This window comes from Chiloscyllium plagiosum, unplaced genomic scaffold (genome assembly GCF_037043375.1).
Source record: "Chiloscyllium plagiosum isolate Xiang-an unplaced genomic scaffold, Cpla_swu_hap1 HiC_scaffold_9, whole genome shotgun sequence".
Classification (NCBI taxonomy): Eukaryota; Metazoa; Chordata; class Chondrichthyes; order Orectolobiformes; family Hemiscylliidae; genus Chiloscyllium; species Chiloscyllium plagiosum.
Window position 1 is genome coordinate 14,298,572 of NW_028270147.1, and position 22,553 is coordinate 14,321,124.

Genomic DNA, 22,553 nt, shown 5'->3' on the forward strand with positions numbered 1-22,553 from the left:
TCTGCACCCTCTGTCTCGTTTGGACAGTGCTCCAAATACCAGCAGCCAAGTGAAAGACATTCTCATCTTTCACTCGATGTTTTTCCACAGATTTTGCACCCTTGATTTCCAGTTACTGAACCAGTTGCCGGAAATAATATCTTTCTCTATTTAATCTATTACAATCTCTCATAGAAACATAAAAAGTAGGAGTAGGCCATTTGGCCCATTGTACCAGTTCTACCTATCAACATGATCCTTTTTAAAAAAAGATCAGGAGGGGTGGTGTGCTGGTAATATCACTGGTCTAATGATCTAGGGCCCCAGGTTAATGCTCTGGGACATAACTCAAATCCCACCACGGCAGATGGTATTATGTAAATTCAATAAAAATACAGTTTTAACAAACAATCTAGACTACTGATGACCATGGAACCATTGTTGATTGACATTAAAAGTCCATCTGGTTCACTAATGTCTTTGGTAGAACAGAATCTGCTGTCAATAATGCATTTAGTCTACAGGCAGAGAGCAATGTGATTGACACTAAGCTGCTGTCTGGAATTTGTGAAGATATGCTTAAGTGCTATTCTAACCAGTGACGCCCACATTCCATGAAATACAGTCATGCTCCAGCTCATTCCCCATACTCCCTAATTCTATTAGGTTCTAGAAATCCATTTATTTCATTCTTAAATACATTCCATGCCTCTACCACCTTTTGGGGTTGAGAATTGCATAAGTTCACTATCTTCTGAAGAAATTTCTCCTCAGCTGAATCTAAAATGGCCTACAGGATATCCCCAGATCATGCACCCCAATTTCTCCTGGCTAGGGGGTCCAGAAACCAACCCTGTATCTAGTCTGTCCAGCCCTATTCATCCTCTTGGGAAAAAACATCATTCGGTCACCTTCACTGACTCCTAGCTTTCCAGTCTCTCCTCACAATGAAAGATTCTGGCTAACTTTCTGCTAAATCTCTTCTGTACTCGTTCTAAAGTCTTTCGTGAAGTCTTGTACCCAAAACTCTCCACAATACTCCACCTGAGACCTTATCAGTATTTAACAAATTGTAACAGGATCTCTTCAGACCAGTCGGATTAATTTCAGGATTGGGGGAATCTTCTGGAGACAACCACTTAGGATAGAACTAGTAGTCACTCGGGCAAATGTGGGTTAGTTCAGAACAGTCAGCATGGATTTGTCAAGGAAAAAATGTCACTTTAGGGTGTAACCCTAAGGTTTTGAATGGCCTGATGAGGGAAAGGCCATTGATGTGGTGTGCATGGACATCGCGGAGTAAGGAGTGATAGGTGTTGGAATAAAAAAAGACAGTAGCAATGTGAGTACTGAACCGGCTGAAGGACCCAGTGTAATACATAAATTATCTAAATCACAGTGTACAGGGGACAATTTCAAAGCTTGCATAACAACAAAAAATGTAGAAGAATTGTAAACTGGGAGGAGGACTATGTAGTATTTCAAAAGACAAGTTGGTGGAATGTGCAGATAGGTGGCATTGAAAGTCAATATGGAGAAGTTTGAGGCGATACACTTTGTTACTCAGAACATGGAGAGATGGTATAATAAAGGGTACTATGCTGAAGGATTTGCAGGAGCTGACAGACTAGGGTCAATATGTGCATAAGTCATTTAAGGTGACAGGAGAGCTATTTATAAAGCATACAGTACGCTAGGCCACATTGCTAGGGGCACAGAGTCAAGAGCAGGGAGGTCATGGAGAACCAATAAAGGAAACTAATTAGACATCAGGTGAAATATTGTATGTGGTCTGCGCACCACATTGTGAACACATTGGAAAGTGTGCAGAAAAGCTTTATGAGAACGGTTCTATCAAAACTGGGACTAAGTCCCACAGCACTTCGATGGGCCTTTTAAACATCCCACTTCGACATGCAGAAACCTCTTGGTTGCATCTTTCTGGGTTTAACTGACCCCCACTCGACACCCAGCAATGAAAATCCAGTCTTGAGAAGCATGTACTCCCAAAGTGGGCACGGAAGTTAGGAAATGCCTTGACTTCCACCATCTTAATGTTGAAAATCTAACCCCATATCTCCAGCTTAAATAAACACACTCCAGAGTACTGTCACTGCAAACTAAGTAAAAAATAGAACTGGTTAGTGACGAGTTAATACAACAAATAGAATGACTGAAGCGGGTAAAAAGATAGTTACCGAGAAAGAACTTCTAAAGCCAACTGCAATTTCTGCTTCTCATCACTCAAAGATTCTACCTTTTCCGAAGATGATTTCAATTGAAAGTTCTGGTCATCAGCCTGGAACAGTAATCACAGCACTTATAAAAAATCCATTTTTTGTGAAAGACATAAAAGATTGTCAACATCACCAGCAAATAAAATGGATAGCAAATAACATTTCTAAGCAAGGCCAACCAAGGACATCTACAGCAAAACTGTTCAGAACTGGAAAGCTGAGTATTATACAACTGTTCAAGGTACAGTGAAAAGAGTTGAGACAGATCTTGGAGTCATAGAGCACAGAAACAGGCCCTTCGGCCCAACTCATCTATGCTGACCAGTTTTCCTCAACCGAACTAGTCCCATTTGCCTGTTTTTGACCCATATCCCTCTAAACCTTTCCTATCCTTGTACCTGTCTAAATATCTTCTAAATGTTGTTATTGTACCAGTCTCTACAACTTCCTCTGGCAGCTCACTCCATACACATACCACCCTCTGTGTGAAAAAGTTGCCCCTGGGGTCCCTTTTGAATCTTTAAAACCCAAAGAGGCTATCTGAAGCCCCGAAAAAATTATTAGCATGTCGCTTTCAGAACGTTGCATATTTCTAAGTGGAACATTACATAGCAATATGGAAAAAGAGTCCTGGAGAAGACTGTAAAGTTAAACATTACAGGTAGGAAAAGGTCATAGTTCAACAGGTTTATTTGAAATCACACAAGCTTTTGGAGCACAGCCCCTTTGTCAGGTGCACCTGATGGAGGAGCAACACTCTTGTGTGATTTCAAATAAACCTGTTGGACTATAACGTGGTGTCGTGTGACTTCTGACTTTGTCCACCCCAGTCCAACACTGGCACCTTCACATCACAGATTGGAAAGGCTCAGCCCAGGAAGCATTGGTGGGCAGGTGCTCTCAACTGATCACAACGTGCAAACACAAGACTCCCTGTTTATTTCAACACCTTAATCACAATCAGTGCTTTCTGAAACAGTAGCTTCTCCTTACACTCCAACCTACGTTCAGCATTTTTGGCAGCTCAGCGTGACACCCAATTCTTGCAAGTACAATTCCACTCGATTTTTCACCTGTACTTTGATAGTCACTCAACAGTGGGAGGGAAAAGGAAGGGGAAGAAGGCAAAAGGGAGATGAAAAATGGCCAGATAAACTTGTGAAGACCAGTTGGCAGCTGCCTGACCTGCTGTGCTTTTCCAGCACCACACACTCAGCTCTAACTTGATCAACATTCCAAATAGCGTCCTGTGGAGAAGCAGGTATTAGGTAAATTTCAATGTCAAATACTCAAAAAATGCTCTTATTTCCTGGAGCTTTCTGCTGACCTTGATTAATGTGGCTCCCAACCAGATGATTTAAGCAGTATTTAGATAGACACCTGCATTGCCATTGCATCCAAGGCTATGAGTCAAAAGCACAAAACAGGGTTAAGGTCTTATCTTAGTCATATCATAGTTAACTGGCAAAGATACAATGGGCTGAATGGCCTCTTTCTGTGCTGTGAATATCTACAGATCGATAAGGCTCAGGATTTACAAGGGTGCTTCTACTTGGCAAGCAAGTTTCGTAGGCAATATGGATCATATTTTCCCTTACTGTGCTTCAATTTCTTAAGCAAAGGAACATGGGTAACATTACTTCTACTCTCCTGCCTGCACCCATTTGGATTGATTTACAGTTCCAGAGGCCACCACCGTGCATTGACCTCAGGGGTTTGTACACTGAGAAATATAATTAGAGGAAATGCTGTTCAAAGGCACAGACAAACTCCAGTCAACATTAGTAATCAGCCTTTAACTGATGTCAGGGTGTGCCTCATCTGAACACCACCTCATAGAGACCACACTGGGCTCCGGAGCCGAGTGCAGTTTAAAAGTCAAACACGTGATTGTGGGTCTGGAGCCACACGTAGACTAGATCAGGTAAGGACAGCAGGTTTCACTGAACATTAGCAAATTGGATGGGTTTTAACAAAAATTGATGATAGTATCATGTTCACCCGTTATTGAGGCTAGCTTTCAATTCCAGTTTTTATTAATTGAATTCAAGTTCCACAGCTGTTGTGGTGAGATTTAAACCCCATCTCCCCAGGGATTTAGCCTGAGCCTCTGGATTATGCATTAAATAATACCACTGTTGTTATAAAATAGTGAGTCCTTTGACTTATTGTGAGTAGCAATTCATTGAATCACAGAACGACTGTTAATATTTTTGTTTTTGAAAAAGGTGTTGAGAATTTGTCATATTAAATGGAGAGCAACTTAACTCCATTAATTTACTGACTTTGTAACACAAAGTTCACAAACCTTAATGAAAGTAAATTCTGCTTTCTGCACAAATCAACAAAGGGGCAACAATTAATCACACTCTTCAGCTCTGTCCCCATAGCCCTGCAAATGTTTTATTTTTAAGTAGATATTGAATTCCACTTTGAAACTATCAGATATTGTTCCACCAGCCTTTCATAAGGTCAGAAGAGGGGATGTTCACTGATGACTGAGCATTTTCAACACTGTTTGCCTCTGCTCAGATAGTGATGCAGTTTGTAAGTAGCAACAGCATCCAAGCTTGGGCAAATAAGTAGCAAGTAACTTTGGTAAACTAACGCCAGGCAATGCCAATCTTCAACAAGAGAAAGTCTGACCACTGCCCTTTGACATTCAATGGCATTATCATCACTGATTCCCTCACTATCAAAATCCAGGGCTTACCATTACATCAGTTTGCTGGCTCACAGCGCCAGAGACCCGGGTTCATTTCCCGCCTCAGGCGACTGTCTGTGTGGAGTTTGCACATTCTCCCCGTGTCAGCGTGGGTTTCCTCCGGGTGCTCCGGTTTCCTCCCACAGTCCAAAGATGTGCAGGTCAAGTGAATTGGCCATGCTAAATTGCCCGTAGTGTTAGGTAAGGGGTAAATGTAGGGGTATGGGTGGGTTGCGCTTCGGCGGGGCGGTGTGGACTTGTTGGGCCGAAGGGCCTGTTTCCACACTGTAAGGTAATGTAATCTAATCTAATCAGTGTTCACCAAGGAGAGGAACATGATGAATCTTGAGATTAGAGATAGAAGTTTGATTAGTCTGGATCACGTTGGCATAAGTAGGGAAGATGTGTTGGGTAGGCTGGAGGTTATTAAGGTGGACAAATCCCCAGGACAGGATGGGATCTATCCCAGGTTGCTGAGGGAGGTGAGAGAGGAAATTGCTGGGGTCCTGACAGATATCTTTGTGGCATTCTTAAATACAGGTGAGGTGCCGGAGGACTGGAAGATTGCTCATGTTGTCCCCCCATACAAGAAGGGTAATAGGGATATTCCGGGTAACTACAGACCAGTAAGCCTGACGTCGGTGGTGGGGAAGTTGCTGGAGAAGGTACTGAGAGAGAGGATCTATTTATATTTAGAAAAGAATGAGCTTATCAGTGATAGGTAACATGGTTTTTTTGCAGGGGAGTTCGTGCTTTACCAACTTGATAGAGTTCTTCGAGGGAGTGACCAAGTTGTTAGATGAAGGAAGGGCTGTTGTTGTCATATACATGGACTTTAATAAGGTGTTTGATAAGGTTCCCATGGTAAACTAATGGAGAAAGTGAAGTCACGTGGTGTGCAGGGTGTTCTAGCTAGGTGGATAAAGAACTGGTTGAGCAACAGGAGAGAGAGTAGTAGTAGTTGAAGGGAGTTTCTTGAAATGGAGAAAGGTGACCAGTGGTGCTCCACTAAATGATCTAGAAGAGGGCACTGTTGGTATGATCAGCAAGTTTGCAGATGACACAAAGATTGGTGGAGTAGCAGAAAGCAGGAGAATACAGGATGATATAGATAGACTAGAGAGTTGGGTGGAAAAGTGACAGATGGCTTTCAATCTAGACAAATATGAGGTGATGCATTTAGGCAAGTCTAATTATAGAACAAATTATACAATAAATGGAAGAACCTTGGGAAAAGTTGATGGGTAGAGAGATCTGGGAGTGCAGGTCCATTGTACCCTGAAGGTTGCTGCATAGGTGGATAGAGTGGTCAAGAAGGCATATAGTATGCTTGCCTTCATTGGACAGGGTATTGAGTATAAGAGCTGACAAGTCATGTTAACATTGTACAAGACATTGGTTCGGCCGCATTTAGAATATTGTGTACAGTTCTGGTCGCCACATTACCAAAAGGATGTGGATGCTTTGGGGAGGGTGCAGAGAAGGTTTACGAGGATGTTGCCTGGTATGGAAGGTGCTAGCTATGAAGAGAGATTGAGTAGGTTAGGTTTATTTTCACTAGAAAAAAGGAGATTGAGGGGGGACCTGATTGAGATTTACAAAATCATGAAGGGTATAGACAGGGTGGATAGAGACAAGCTTTTTCCCAGGGTGAAGGATTCAATAATGAGAGGTCACGCTATCAAGGTGAGAGGTGGAAACATTAAGGGGGATACACACAGAGGGTGGTGGGCGTTTGGAACGCGTTGCCAGCAGAGGTGGTAGAGGCAGGCTTGGTAGATTAATTTAAGATGTGTCTGGACAGATGTATGAGTAGGTGGGGAGCAGAGGGATACAAATGCTTAGGAATTGACCGACAGGTTTAGACAGTATATTTGGATCAGCTCAGGAGGGACAAAGGGTCTGTTCCTGGGCTGTAGATTTTCTTTGTTCTTAGAAATCATTCAGGAGTAATCATAGAATAGTTACAGGGGCAGGCCAGAAGCTAAGAACTCTACAGTGAGTAACTCATCTCCTGTGTCTGCAAAACTTGACTGCTATCTACGAGACACAAGTCAGGAGTGTGATAGAATATCTTCCACATACCTGGATGGGTGCAACTCTCACACCATTCAAGAATTGTGACACCATCCCGGCCAAAGTTAAAAATCACACATCACCAGGTAATAGTCTAGCAGGTTTATCTGGAAGCACTAGTTTTTGGAGCATTGCTCCTTCATCAGGTGGTGCATCAGCTGATGAAGGAGCGTCGCTCCGAAAACTAGTGCTTCCAAGTAAACCTGCTGGACTATAACCTGGTGTTGTGCGATTTTTAACTTTGTCCACCCCAGTCCAACACCGTCTCCTCCACATCATTGCATTAAGCAATCCATTTGATTTGCACTTCATCCACCACCTTCTACATTTCTCACTTCACTGCTGACAGAAGTGGTATACTATCGACAAGACCCACAACAGTAACTCACCAAGTATGTTCTGACAGCACCTTCTAAACCCTCCACTTATACACCTTGAACACCAAAGGAAGCAAAGGCACAGAAATATCACCACCCAGAAATTCCCCTCAGAATCCCAATAATCCTGACTTAGAAGTCTACTACCATTCCTTCCCTATTACTGGGTGGAGATCAATGAACTTCCTTCCTACCAATGCCATAGATGTGACTATAGCCAAGGACTGCAGTAATACAAATAGCACACACCACACCCATTTTGAGGGCTATTAAGGATAAGCAATAAATGCTGATCAAGCCACTACTGCCCACAACCCATGAACAATTTTTAAAAAAATTGCATTAAAACCATTTTCAGGTAGGTCACAGTGCTGGAGAAACTCAGCAGATCTAGCAGCATCTATGGAGAAAGAAACAATTAATGTTTCAATCAAATCTGATTCTTCTTTGGAACCCAAAACTCTGTTTTTCTCTCTCCACAGATGCTGCCATACCTGTTGAGTTTCTCCAACTCTTTCTGTTGCTTTTAGTTTCACATCTGCAGCATCCACTGTACTTTGCCTCTGAGGTCATAAAAACCTGAGTGAAATCCATGCAAGTTGTTTTGTTGTCCATTGTACTGATTTACTATATCACTCAGTACAATATATTTTGGATCATAAAGTAACATTCAGAAGAAGGCTCTTGTATTTTTAGTAAACTAATTTTAAGGGGAGGTACCCAAATACAATGTCTTCCTTACTAAATTAAAAATTACATTAATTAGAGTCATCGGGTCCTACAGCCTGGAGCCAGGCCCTTTGGCTCAAACTGGTCCATGCCGACCAAAATATTCAACCATGCTAACGCTATTTCCCTGCACTTGGCCCATATCCTTCTAATCCTTTCCTATCCATGTATTTGTCCAAATGTCTTTTAAATGTTGTTAATGTACCCACCTCAACCACTTCTGCTGGCAGCTCATTCCACATGCGTATTACTCTCTGTGTAAAAAAGTTGTCCCTCAGGTTCCCTTTTGCTCTTTCCCCTCAAACCTTAAACTTATGCCCTCTAGTCCTTGATTCTCCAACCCTGGGAAAAAGACTGAATGCATTCACCTTAAACATGTCTCTCTTGATCTTATATACTTCAATAAGATTCCCCCCACTGTCTCCTATGGTCTGAAGAAAAAGTTCTAGCTTGTCCAACCTTTCCGTATAACTTAGACTATGGAGTCCTAGCAAACATCCTTGTAAATTTCTTCTGCACTCTTTCCAGTTTAATAACATCCTTCCTCCAGCAAGATGACCAAAACTGAATGCAATACTCCAAGTGTGGCCTCACCAACGTCCTGTACAACTGCAACATAATTTCTCAACTTCTATATTCAATGCCCTGACTGATGGAGGTCAGTGTGCCAAAAACCTTCTTCACTACCTTGCCTATCTGTGACTCCACTTTCAGAGAAACGTGTGCCTGAACTCCAAGGTCTCTCTGTTCCATTACACCCCTTAAGGCCCTACCATTCACCATAAAACTCTTGGCTTGATTTGACTTTCGAAAATGCAAGACCTCACATTTATCTATAATAAACTCAATTTGCTAATAGCACAGAAAACATAGCTGCTCTATACAGCTTCTGTATCTCTCTGTCACTAATATTACTTATCAGGTTATTTTTTTCCTTTCATCTCACCAAGAGTGAATTCAACTCGTCAGTTGTCATCTGTTGTGATGAAAGGTGTGTGATTTATGTACAGCAATATCATTTTAGTTTTTGGATTTTGAACTAGTGGAATTTGGGTTTTGGTCTGCATGCCTGAAAAGGTTTAATAATTAACTTGTCAGTATTTCTGGAACAATGATTTTACTCAATGGTTGGACAGCAACCGAGTAGGGCCCTACTGGAGTGATAATGCAAATTTGTTTGATTTGTGGGTATTATACAATCTAAAAATACAAAGGTAGAGAGGCATTAGTCTGCTTTCAGTTTAGAAGATCCTTGCTTAGGCAAAACCCAGAGGTTGGAACACTTTTGTTCCAGTTTGCAGAAGACCTGGTGGGGATGAAATGTAAAATAACAGTGTCTCCTGAGGGAAGAAGTTAGTTAAGAACGGTGAGGAAACAAGCTACCTCAGTCCAAGGATTTTGGTTTGAAATTCCAGACCAGAAGTGTTTGACTGGAGCTATAGGGGTTATTTGAAGTTAAGAAACTTGAAGGCAATTAAACTCTCAAGGCCAGGAATTGAAAGAAACAACTAAGTTGATCCCACAGATGTGATAAAGAAGGGAACTCATATGTTTTCTCCACATGAAATAGGAAAGGTTTAGAGGGATAATGGTCAAATGCAGGCAAATGGGACTAGTTTAGCTTGGGAAATTTGGTCAGCATGAATGAGTTGGACCGAAGAATCTGTTTCTGAACTGTATGACTGTTAGAGTACTGTAATGCGATGCTTTTGGTAATAGATAGGATTTTATTTTAACATGTGTTTTGAAATCTTTCAAATTATATTAAACATAAATAGTTTGGTTTGTTCCATTGTGTGATAAAAGTCTGTTTCATTGTTGAAACCAAATCTCCTGCATCAATGCTTGTGTTACTAAAAGATCACAATGTTAAATACAAAAAAATCTCTCAAGCTAGATTCCAATTGGGGATCTGATTTATCCAAGAGTAACATCAACTGTGATCAGAATATTGGAACACTGGACTTATTGTTAGGAACGGTAATTCTGTTTCAGTAGTCTCTTCATTGTAAGAATATAGAGTAATAACCCCAACTTTCGAACAATACACTTCTCTTATATTACAGTTTCGAGCAAATTAGGTGAAAGGGGTTACCATAGTACACAATTAACATAACATAATGTGCTGACCTTATTATCCATATGTGGCAAATTAATATATTACGCCATTCCCTAGTTGACCTTGAGGGGGTGATGAGTCTTCTTGAACCGCTGCAGTCCACGTGCTGTAGGTACCTCATAATGTCGCTTGGGACAGAATTTCAAGGTTTTGACCCAGTGACAGCAACACATTTCCAAGTCAGGATGGTGAGTGACTTGGAGGCGAACATGCAGATAGTGGTGTTCCCATGTATCTACTGCTGCTGTTCTTGAGTGGAAGTGGCCGTGGGTTTGGAAGATGTTTTCTCAGGATCATCTAATCATTCTTTCTCATCATGTAATGATTTTCTTGAATTGGGATTAGCTCAGTTGGTTGGATGGCTGGTTTGCAAGGCAGAATGATGCCAACAGCATGAGCTCAATTCCCACATTGACTGAGGTTACAGTGAGAGATTCTCCTTCTCAACCTCTCCCCTCATCTGAGGCATGGTGATCCTTGGGCGAAACCACCACCAGTTGTCTCTCTCTCTCTCTCTCTCTCTCTCTCTCTAATGAGTGGGCAGCCCTATTATCCAGTAGGACTATAGCAATTTTGCCTTGTTTCTCTTTAACTAATTGCACATTATATTCCAGTCAAATGTAAGCTGAAAAGAAACCACAAAAATGTGCACATTTGGTGCCACACAGTGGCATATCGAGTACATCCCTTCCAAATGCAACAACGGTCTAATGTAAGAGGAGTTTTCTCCATAAAGCATCGAACTAATGGCACAAAACACAGCTCTTTCAAAGGAGAATGAGATGCTCATTCTGGATTACATCCAACATTATTATCATTTGAATGCAATTAGACAATCCATTCAGATTTGCTGCAGTTATAGATTCATACCTCAAAGAGGCTGGACTGAAAATCAAACAACCTTTGGCAATCTTTTCTCCCCGCTCCTTAAAGATTTTCACCTCATCGGAAGGAGCATTTTTCTGACTTTATTATGAACAGATCCAGGGTAACCCCTCACAGATCTTAACAGGGGAGAAAAGCTAAAAGCAACCTTCAATTTTCAATTGGTTTTCAGAACAGAATCCTCAGGCAGAATCTTAGAGGGGCCTGGATGATGTGGGTTTTTAGATTAGATTAGATTAGATTACTTACAGTGTGGAAACAGGCCCTTCGGCCCAACAAGTCCACACCGACCCGCCGAAGCGCAACTCACCCATACCCCTACATTTTACCCCTTGACCTAACACTACGGGCAATTTAGCATGGCCAATTCATCTGACCTGCACATCTTTGGACTGTGGGAGGAAACCGGAGCACCCGGAGGAAACCCACGCAGACACGGGGAGAATGTGCAAACTCCACACAGTTAGTCGCCTGAGTCGGGAATTGAACCCGGGTCTCTGGCGCTGTGAGGCAGCAGTGCTAACCACTGTGCCACTGTGGCAGGATGTTTTATCACAACCTTGCGAGAATTCCAGCGAGGGCTATCTCGAAGTTGGGAGCAATTTGCTCAACTGTTTATACATTTGCCAAGAGGTGAATTTTTCCCTTGACAGCATTGAATTACCACTTAAGGGGGTTTATAGCTTTTTAAATGCCTTATTAACAACACCACTCACCTCATTAATATTAAGCTTCCTATCTTACCAAAGAAGCTGAGAATTCCCGATATGGAAGTCAGAGGCGGGGGTACCTGGTGACCTCAACTCGCTGCTTGCTCCAAAGGACATGGGAGATAGGCAGCAACATCTCAGGGCACACTCCACAGACAATGGTCACAAGCAGTCTCCCTACCCAGATAGCAACATTGACACGTGCTGCTGCAAGGATACTGTGTGTTCAGGGCCACACCCGTACCTCATGGACTGGGCCAGGCTCATCTCCAGTCTGTTCACTTGCTATTACAGCACTTCCTCACACTGAGCTTATTTTGGTGCTCACAGTATCACTGCATTGTCTTATCTTTCTGCATTTTGACCCGTCAGTCAGTGGTACCAAGCTCGTAGTGCTGCAGTATTGCCTGCCCTTTCAGTGCAGACATAAAAAGGAGCTTGTCATGGTTATCATCAGTCCCCAGTCAAGTCAAGGGAAATAACTTGTGGCTGGAGCTCTCAAAGCAGAAATCAAGGGCAGCCTTCAAGACCCGTCTAAAGGCTTGGATATGGTCAGTGACTGATTAAACTTCCGATAAAGGATGAGGAGTCAAGTGTCAGGTAGCTAACTGCTAGTTAGGAGCATTGATACACAGTGATAGTGCACACTGCTGCCACTGAGCATTATTGGGGTCCAAGTCCATAGCTCGGTGAAAATGGCAATACAATTGAATAAGGTGGCAAAGGAGGCATACAACTTGCCTTCATTAGTCAGGGCATTGAACATGAAAGTTGGCAAGTCATGTTACAACTTTTTAAAATTCACTTGTGGGATGTGGGTGTCACTGACTGGGTCAGCATTTATGGCCCGTCCCTAGTTGTCCCTTGAGAAGGTGGGGGTGAGCTGCCTTCTTGAACCGCTGCAGTCCACCTGTTATGGGTTGGCCCACAATGCCTTAGGGAGGGAATTCCAGGATTTTGACCAAGCAACAGTGAAGAAACGGCTATATATTTTCAAATCAGGTTGGTGAGTGGCTTGATGGGGAAATTGCAGGTGGTAATGTTCCTATATATCTGCTGCCCTTGTCCTTCTAGATGGAAATTGTTGTGAGTTTGGAAGATGCGGTCTGAGGATCTTAGGTCAATTTCTGCAGTGAATCTTGGAGATAGTGCACACTGCTGCCACTGAGCATTAGTGGTGCAGGGAGTGGCTACTTGTGTAGTACCAACTAAGTGGGCTGCTTTGTCCTGGATGGTGTCAAGCTTCTTGAATACTGTTGAAGCTGCACCAATCCAAGCAAGTGAGGAGCATTCCCCATGTGTGCCTCAAAGATGATGGACAGACTCTGGGAAGTCAGAAGGTGAGTTACTTGCTGCAGTATTTCTAGCCTCTGATCTGTTTTTGTGGCCATTGTGTTTATGTGGTGAGTCCAGTTGAGTTTCTGGACAATGATAACCTCCAGGATGTTGGCAGTGGAGAATTCAGTGATGGTAATGCCATGCAACACCAAAGGGAAATGATTAGATTCTCTCTTGCTGGAGATGGTCATCACCTTGTGTATCATGAATGTTACTAGCCACTTATGATTCCAAGGCCTTGATGCATATGGGAATGGACTGCTTCAATATCTGAGTCGACATGAATGCAAAATGTTCAGCACCAATCAGCAGTGAACACCTCGACTTCTGACCTTACGATAGAAAGAAAATCATTGATGAAGCAGCTGAAGATGGTTGGGCCTGGGACACTGACCTTAGGAGCTCCTGTAGAGTTACCTTGAGGCTGAGATGACTGACCTGCAATGACTATGTCTCTCTTCTTTTAAGCTAAGTACGCATCTTTGTGGAGTTCAGAAATTGTAAATCTCCAAATTTATTTCTGGTTTAGAGTCTGGGTTGTGTTCAAACATGCTGCTATTTTCAGCTGTGTAAATTTTCGTTACCTGTGTTTCATAAAGCATATCAATGTCCTTCTGCTGTTCAGCTTTGGCTTTGAGCTGGTCAAGGTCTGCTGATATTACTGATGCATCTTCTTCCACAGCTGTTACCAAGGCCTGTAAACAACAGTACATTGCCTCTCCTATCATACAACGTATGGCCAGTAGAGTTAAGCAGTTATTCAGCTGTCACTAAGCAACCCTTGAGCTGGACAATATCAGGCTTAATCTCATGTTATACATGATTTAGTAAATATGGCAACATTGACTTATTTACTAAGGGGAGGTGGGGAATAAAATTATCTCCCCAATGAATAAATCAGAAACTACATTGTATAGACCTTCTTCACTCATGGAATAGATGCTAAATTCAATGATCTTCAATGTAGTTTCCTGTTTATCCAAAATATATTTCAAGTTTTGGAGCTATGAGATACATTCTGTTGAAACATTTCATTCTTGGGTTCAGGGCCAAAGCAAGTATACAAACGTTCAAAGGGAACAACAATTTATACTGAGATTTATACTTCATATCAGAAATTGGGGTTGGAAGGAACACCGAATGGTCAAGCCATTGCCATTCCAAATGCACCATTACCTCAAAGGTTGTATTAGATTAAAATCAGAATGCAAGTCAACACTAACTGGTCATGTGCACGCCTTGGGAAATGCATCAGGGCACAGTGTCCCCTTAAGCTTTATTTAACTGAACAGAACAAAGCCAGGGCAAATTTCTTTCAACTGCAAAGGACTGGGCCCAGACTATAGTTTCTGGCAGATGCAAGTCAGTCACATTGGGAGCCCAAGTGATAATTTTAAATTGGTTGATCGTTCAATTCTTGGCAAAGTTGGGATTGTTAAGTAAGTATTGCCCAATCACGTATCACACTTAGAGTTGGACACCTTTTTAAAGTTTTGCAAGCACAGGCTAGTTGAGTATAGTCAGTTGAGTACATCCTGTTGCAAACAGCTAAAGGGATATGCTAGTTGATACCATCTACCATTCAGCAACTCCATCTCATGCAGTACGAATGTTGACTTCCTTCAAATTTTGGGATTCTTGAATCTATCCTGGTGTGTACAAAATGAAAAGATTCTACATCATGTCTCATTTTTAAGCAAAAGTCAACTTCTTCGCTACCAAGAGACTATCAACTTAGGAGCAAAATACTGTGGATGCTGGAATCTGTACTGAAAACAAAGAATGCTAGAGATCATAGCAGGCCAGGAAGCATCCAGGGCCGACAGGAAGCTAACTTTTTGAATCTAAATGACTTTTCATCAGAGCCATCTAGACTCGAAATGTTAGCTTGCTCTCTCTCTCTCTCTCTCTCTCTCTCCATGGATGCTGCCTGACCTGCTGGGATCTCCAGCAGTTTTTTTGTTTTCAGTGACCCTTTCATTCCACTTGAGGGTGATGTGACTCACTCGGGCTTGGCGGTTACACTGCTCTCTTTTTGCTTTCCTTGACCATGCATTTCGAAAAGCGGTCCAGAATTCAGGTGGGGCTTGTCAATTGATTTTTCAATGATCTGTAAAAGCGTCACACCTCACAGAATGTAGTTCCAAACTCTCCTGAAAAGCTCCATATTCGTGGACCGTATTTCCCTGGGACCTTCTACCCCTTTGTGATGCTTTTTCTATTGAACTGGGTAAATGAGACGGGAATCAAACACATTCCAAAACTTACAGTCACTCAGCATCTGTGGAGAGTACAGTACAGAAGGAGGCCATTCAGCCCATCGAGTTAGCACCAGCTCTCTGAACGCTTTGCATGACCTTTGCTGTTCTCATGCCTGTCCCCCATAACCCTGCACCTTGTTTAGATTACTTACAGTGTGGAAACAGGCCCTTTGGCCCAACAAGTCCATACCGACCCGCCAAAGTGCAACCCACCCAGACCCATTCCCTTACATTTACCCTTTCACCTAACACTACGGGCAATTCACCTGACCTGCACATCTTTGGACTGTGGGAGGAAACCGGAGCACCCGGAGGAAACCCACGCAGACACGGTGAGAACGTGCAAACTCCACACAGTCAGTCACCTGAGGCGGGAACTGAACCCAGGTCTCTGGCGCTGTGAGGCAGCAGTGCTAACCACTGTGCCACCGTGCCGCATTCATAGAACATCATATTGAATTCCTCAATTGAGAAAGTGATGGCTTAGTGGTATTATCGCTGGACTCTTACTTCAGAGACCTGGGGTAATGTCCTGGGTTTGAATCCTGCCACAGCAGATGATGGAATTAATTTTTTTTTGAAAATCTGGAATGAAGACTTTAACAATGATCATGAATTCAGTGCTGATTGTTGGGAAAAACACATCTGGGTCATTAATGTCTTTCAGAAAAGGAAGCTACCATCCTACTGGATCTGGCCTACATGGGACCCCAGACCTACAGCAATGGGGTTGACTTTTAACTGCCCTCTAGGCAATTAGGGGTGTGTATTAAATGCTGGCCTTGCCAGCAATACCCTCATTCAATGAATTAAAACAAAAATGAACCTGCCTTCACCCATACCTCTAGCATGGATTCAATGAGGGTTTGTCAAAGTAGCCACTTGCCAAGCTTTCCAAAACATTGCTACATAGACTGCACAGTTTGGGGTCTGGATGGAGGGTTGAAGGGCTAAAAAGAATTTGTACCTGAAACATGGATGTTTATGTACTCTCCAGAGATGCTGAGTGACTTTCTGAGTGTTTGTCACTTGTGGAATGTGTTTGATTCTAGTCTCATTTACCCAGGTCAGGAGAAGAAAAATCACAAAGGGGTCAAAGGTCCCTGGGAAACATGGTCCATAAAATGGAGTTTTGAAGGGGATTTGGAACCACAGTCAGAACTGAGATCGAATATTGAATATATGGAACAGAAATTCTCAACTGGATAGTCGGCACTGACAGAGATCTCAGGACCTTGCAATACATCACAAGCACCAAGATGGTAACAACAATTTGCATTTATATAGCAAAATTAAAGTGAAACTTCCCAAGGGAATTAAATACCAATTGGAATTCAAATAGCCGCTAACTCTTGACAGACAGAAGTTTATATATAACACTTCACCTTTAATTGTGCATTTTCCAGTTTGAGGTTGGAGTTTTCCAAGTTGCTGTTGTGTAATATGCTGAGCAGTTCATGGCTTGTTGATCTTCCTCTTTCTGTAGCTCTCTGTAGCTGTTCCTCAAGGCTAGCCACCTGACTGTTTATTGGAATAGTTAGGTGTGTTAGTCTGGCACACTAATCGTTTAATATCAACATTTGCAAAACAGCCACATGAAGTGAGCATCATTTTGTAAGTGGCCTCGTACACGCACACAGTTCCCCATCTCTCAGACCCTAATTCCACTTCCTCAACCTCTATCCCACCCTCTCAGTCTCCATCCCACTCTCCCAGACCCTACCCCATTCTATCAGCGCCTACTTGACTCTCCCAGCCCCTACCTCACTCCTAATCTGCTACTCCATTCTCTCAGCCTCTACTTCTCTTGGGCTAATCTCGTCTACCCCACTCTCTCAGTCTCCACCCCACTACGCCCTCCCAGCCCCTCCCCCACTCTCTCCGCCCCTACCCCACTCTCCCAGCTCCTAACCCCACTCTCCCAGCCCCCTACCCCACTCTCCCAGCCCTTTACCCCACTCTCCCAGCCCCTTACCACACTCTCCCAGCCCCTTACCCCACTTTCTCAGCCCCCGACCCAACTCTCCCAGCCCTTTACCCCACTCTCCCAGCCCCTCCCACACTCTCCCAGCCCCTTACCCCACTCTCCCAGCCCCCTACCCCACTTTCTCAGCCCCTGACCCAACTCACTCCGCACCTACCCCACTCTCCCAGTCCTCTACCCCACACTCTCTGCCCCTACCCCACTCTCCCAGCCCCTCCCACACTCTCCCAGCCCCTTACCCCACTCTCCCAACCACTACCCCACTCTCCCAGCCCCTTACCCCACTCTGCCAGCCACCACCCCACTCACCCCGCCCCAACCCCACTCTCTCAGTCCTCTACCCCACACTTTCTGCCCCTACTCCACTCTCTCAACCCCTCCCACACTCTCCCAGCCCCTTACCCCACTCTTCCAACCCCTACCCCACTCTCCGAGCCCCTTACCCCACTCTCCCAGCCCCCACCCCACTTTCTCAGCCACCGACCCCACTCACTCTGCCCCTACCCCACTCTCTCAGTCCTCTACCCCACACTCTCTGCCCCTACCCCACTCTCCCAGCCCCTTACCCCAATCTCCCAACCCCTACCCCACTCTCCCAGCCCCTTACCACACTCTGCCAGCCCCCACCCCACTCACCCCGCCCCTATCCCACTCTCTCCACCCCTACCCCACTCTCCCAGCCCCCACCACACTCTCCCCGCCCCTATCCCACTCTCTCCGCCCCTACCCCACTCTCCCAGCCCTCTACCCCACTCTCTCAGCCCCTACCCCAATCTCCCAGCTCCATACCCCACTCTCCCAGCCCCTCCCTCACTCTCCCAGCCGGTCCCGCACTCTCCCAGTTCCTACTCCATTCTCCCAGCCCCTCCCCCACTCTCCCAGACCCTACCCACTCTCCCTGCCCTCTACCCCACTCTCCCAGCCCCTACCCCTCTCTTTCAGCCCATACCCCATTCTCTCAGCACCTCCCTCACTCTCCCAGCCCCTCCCCCACTCTCCCAGACTCCTATCCAACTCTCCCAGCCCCTACTCCACTCTCCCAGCACCCTATCCCACTCTCTCTGCCCCTACCCAACTCTCCCAGCCCCTACCCCACTCACCTAGGCCCTACCCCACTCTCCCAGCCCCCTACCCCACTCTCCCAGCCCCCTACCCCACTCTCCCAGCCCACTTCCCACTCTTTCAGACCCCTACCCCACTCTCCCAGCCCTCAATCCCACTCTCCCAGCCCCCAATCCCACTCTCCCAGCCCTTACCCCACTCACCCCACCTGCTACCCCACTCTCCCAGCCCTCTACCCTACCCTCTGCCCCTAACCCACGCTCCCAGCCCCTCTCCCACTCTTCCTGCCCCTTACCCCACTCTCCCAGCCCCCTACCCCACTCTCCCAGCCCCTTATCCCACTCTCCCAGCCCCCACCCAACTCACCCCACCCCCTAACCCACTCTCCCAGCCCCTTACCCCACTCTCCCAGCCCCAATCCCACTCTCCAATCCCCCACCCCAGTCTCCCTGCCGCTACCCCACTCTCCCCGCCCCTACCCCACTCTCTCCGCCACTACCCACTCTCCCAGCCCCCTACCCCACTCTCCCAGCTCCTACCCCACTCTCCCAGCCCCTTATCCCACTCTTTCAGACCCCAGCCCAACTCTCCCAGCCCCTACCCCATTCTCCCAGCCCCTACCCCACTCTCCAATCCCCCATCCCAGTCTCCCTGCCCCTACCCCACTCTCCCCGCCTCTACCCCACTCTCTCTGCCCCTACCCCACTCTTCCAGCCCCCTACCCCACTCTCCCAGCTCCTACCCCACTCTCCCAGCCCCTTATCCCACTCTCCCAGCCCCTACCCCACTCTTTCAGACCCCAGCACAACTCTCCCAGCCCCTACCCCACTCTCCCAGTCCCTACCCCACTCTCCCAGCCCCCTACACCACTCTCCTAGGCCCCTTACCCCACTCTCACTGCTCCTACCCCATTCTCCCAGCCCCCAAACCATTCTCCCAGCCCCCAAACCATTCTCCCAGCCCCTACCACACTCTCCCGGCCACCTATCCCACTCTTCCAGCCTTACCACTCTCCCAGCACCCTACCCCAATCTCTCAGACTCCTACCCCACTCTCCCAGCCCTCACCCCACTCACCCAGCCCCTTGCCCACTCTCCCAGCCCGCTATCCCACTCTCTCAGATCCGTAACCCACTTTCTCAGCTCCTCCCCCACTCTCTCTGCCCCTACCCCACTCTCCCAGCCCCCTACACCACTCTCCTAGGTCCCTTACCCCACTCTGTCAGTCCCTACCCCACTCTCCCAGCCCCTCCCACACCCTCTCAGCCCCTTACCCCACTCTCCCAGCCCCCTACTCCACTTTCTCAGCCCCCAACCCCAGTCACTCCGCCCCTACCCCACTCTCTCAGTCCTCTACCCCACACTCTCTGCCCCTACCCCACTCTCCCAGCCCCTACCACACTCTCCCAGCCCCTTACCCCACTCTCCCAACCCCTACCCCACTCTCCCAGCCCCTTACCCCACTCTGCCAGCCACCACCCCACTCACCCTGCCCCAACCCCACTCTCCCAGTCCTCTACCCCACACTTTCTGCCCCTACCCCACTCTCCCAGCCCCTACCACACTCTCCCAACCCCTACCCCACTCTCCCAGCCCCTTACCACACTCTGCCAGCCCCCACCCCACTCACCCCACCCCAACCCCACTCTCCCAATCCCGTACCCCACTCTCCACGCCCCATCCCACTCTCTCCAACCCTACCCCACTCTCTCCGCCCCTACCCCACTCTCCCAGCCCCCACCACACTCTCCCCGCCCCTATCCCACTCTCTCCGCCCCTACCCCATTCTCCCAGCCCCCAATCCCACTCTCCCAGCCCCCAATCCCACTCTCCCAGTCCCTACCACACTCTCCCAGCCCACTTCCCACTCTTTCAGACCCCTACCCCATTTTCCCAGCCCCTCCCCCACTCTCTCTGCCCCTATTCCACTGTACCAGCCCCTACCCCACTCTCCCAGCCCCACCCACTCTGTCAGCCCCTACCGCACTCTCCCAGCCCCCTAATCCACTCGCTATGCCCCTACCCACTCTCCCTGCACTCTACCCCACTCTCCCTGCACCCTACCCCACTCTCCCTGCCCTTTACCCCACTCTCCCAGCCCCTTATCCCACTCTTCCAGCCCCCACCCCACACACCCCGTCCCCTACCCCACACTCCCCGCCCCTACCCCACTCTCTCCGCCCCACCCCACTCTCTCCGCCCCACCACACTCTCCCAGCCCCCTACACCACTCTCCCAGCCCCCAATCCCACTAGCCGACCCCACCCCACTTTCTCAGCCGCCGACCCCACTCAATCCGCCCCCTACCCCACACTCCCAGCCCTCTACCCACTCTCTCTGCTCCTACACCACTCTACCAGCCCCTCCCACACTCTCTCAGCCCCTTACCCCACTCACCCAGCCCCCTACCCCACTCTCCCAGCCCCCTACCCCACTCTCCCAACCCCCAATCCCACTCTCCCAGCCCCCAATCCCACTCTCCCAGCCCTTACCCCACTCACCCCACCTGCTACCCCACTCTCCCAGCCCTCTACCCTACCCTCTGCCCCTAACCCACTCTCCCAGCCCCTCTCCCACTCTTCCTGCCCCTTACCCCACTCTCCCAGCCCCCTACCCCACTCTCCCAGCCCCTTATCCCACTCTCCCAGCCCCTTACCCCACTCTCCCAGCCCCAATCCCACTCTCCAATCCCCCATCCCACTCTCCCAGCCCCTACCCAACTCTCCCAGACCCTACTCCACTCTCCCAGCCCCTTACCCCAGTCTCCCCGCCCCTACCCCACTCTCTCCGCCACTACCGCACTCTCCCAGCCCTCTACCCCACTCTCCCAGCTCCTATCCCACTCTCCCAGCCCCTCATCCCACTCTTTCAGACCCCAGCCCAACTCTCCCAGCCCCTACCCCACTCTCCCAGCCCCTACCCCACTCTCCGAGCCTCAATCCCACTCTCCCAGCCCTTTACCCCACTCTCCCAGCCCCAATCACACTCTCCAATCCCCCACCCCAGTCTCCCAGCCCCTACCCCACTCTCCCCACCCCTACCCCACTCTCACCGCCACTACCCCACTCTCCCAGCCCCCTACCCCACTCTCCCAGCTCCTACCGCACTCTCCCAGCCCCTTATCCTACTCTTTCAGACCCCAGCCCAACCCTTCCAGCCCCTACCCCACTCTCCCAGCCCCTACCCCACTCTCCGAGCCTCAATCCCACTCTCCCAGCCCCTTACCCCACTCTCCCAGCTTTTATTCCTGATGAAGGGCTTTTGCCCGAAACGTCGATTTTGCCTGTCCTCAGATGCTGCCTGAATTGCTGTGCTCTTCCAGCACCACTGATCCAGAACCCCACTCTCCCAGCCCCCACCCCACACACTCCACCCCCTAACCCACTCTCCCAGCCCTCTACCCCACTTTCTCTGCCCCTATCCCACTCTCTCAGCCCCTCCCCACTCTCCTAGCCACTTACCCCACTCTCCAAGCACCGACTCCAGCCTCCCCACCCCTACCCCACTCTCTCTGCCCCACCCCACTCTCCCAGCCCCTACCCCACTCTCCCAGCCCTCTTCCCCACTCTCTGCCCCTACCCCACTCTGCCAGACCCACCCCCACTCTCCCAGCTCCCACCCCACTCTCCCACCCCCTAACCCACCATCCCAGCCCCTACCCCACTCTCCCAGCCCCCTACCCCACTCTCTCAGCCCTTACCCCACTCTCCCTTCCCCTTACCCAACGCTCCCAGCCCGAATCCCACTCTCCCAGCCCCCACCCCACTCTCCCAGCCCCTACCCAACTCTCCCAGACCCTACTCCACTCTCCCAGCCCCTACCCCACTCTCCCAGCTCCCAATTCAACTCTCTCTGCCCCTACCCTACTCTCCTAGCCCCTACCCACTCTCCCAGCCCCTTACCCCACTCTCGCAGCATCTACCCCACTCTCCCAGCACCTACCCCACTCTCCCAGTCCCTACCCCACTCTCCCAGCCCCTTACCCCACTCTCCCAGCACCTACCCCACTCTCCCAGCACCTACCCCACTCTCCCAGCCCCTACCCAACTCTCCCTGCCCCTCCCCCCATCTCTCCACCCCTACTCCACTCTCC

At 47.8% G+C, this 22,553-nt stretch overlaps 1 protein-coding gene across 6 annotated transcripts in view; it reads right to left on the reverse strand.

The window, feature by feature from the left end:
* Nucleotides 1-22,553, reverse strand: part of LOC122554704 (outer dense fiber protein 2-like) — a 93,443-nt gene that overhangs the window by 19,357 nt on the left and 51,533 nt on the right. For 5 of the 6 annotated variants that reach the window (XM_087990417.1, XM_087990421.1, XM_087990416.1 and 2 more), the window contains 3 exons: nt 16,801-16,936; nt 13,739-13,849; nt 2,178-2,278 (listed from right to left, as the gene is read on the reverse strand). In XM_087990417.1, the coding sequence (XP_087846543.1) occupies nt 2,178-2,278; nt 13,739-13,849; nt 16,801-16,936 (348 nt within the window). The remainder of the gene's footprint in view (nt 1-2,177; nt 2,279-13,738; nt 13,850-16,800; nt 16,937-22,553) is intronic. The other variant, XM_087990419.1, reaches the window with a different exon arrangement.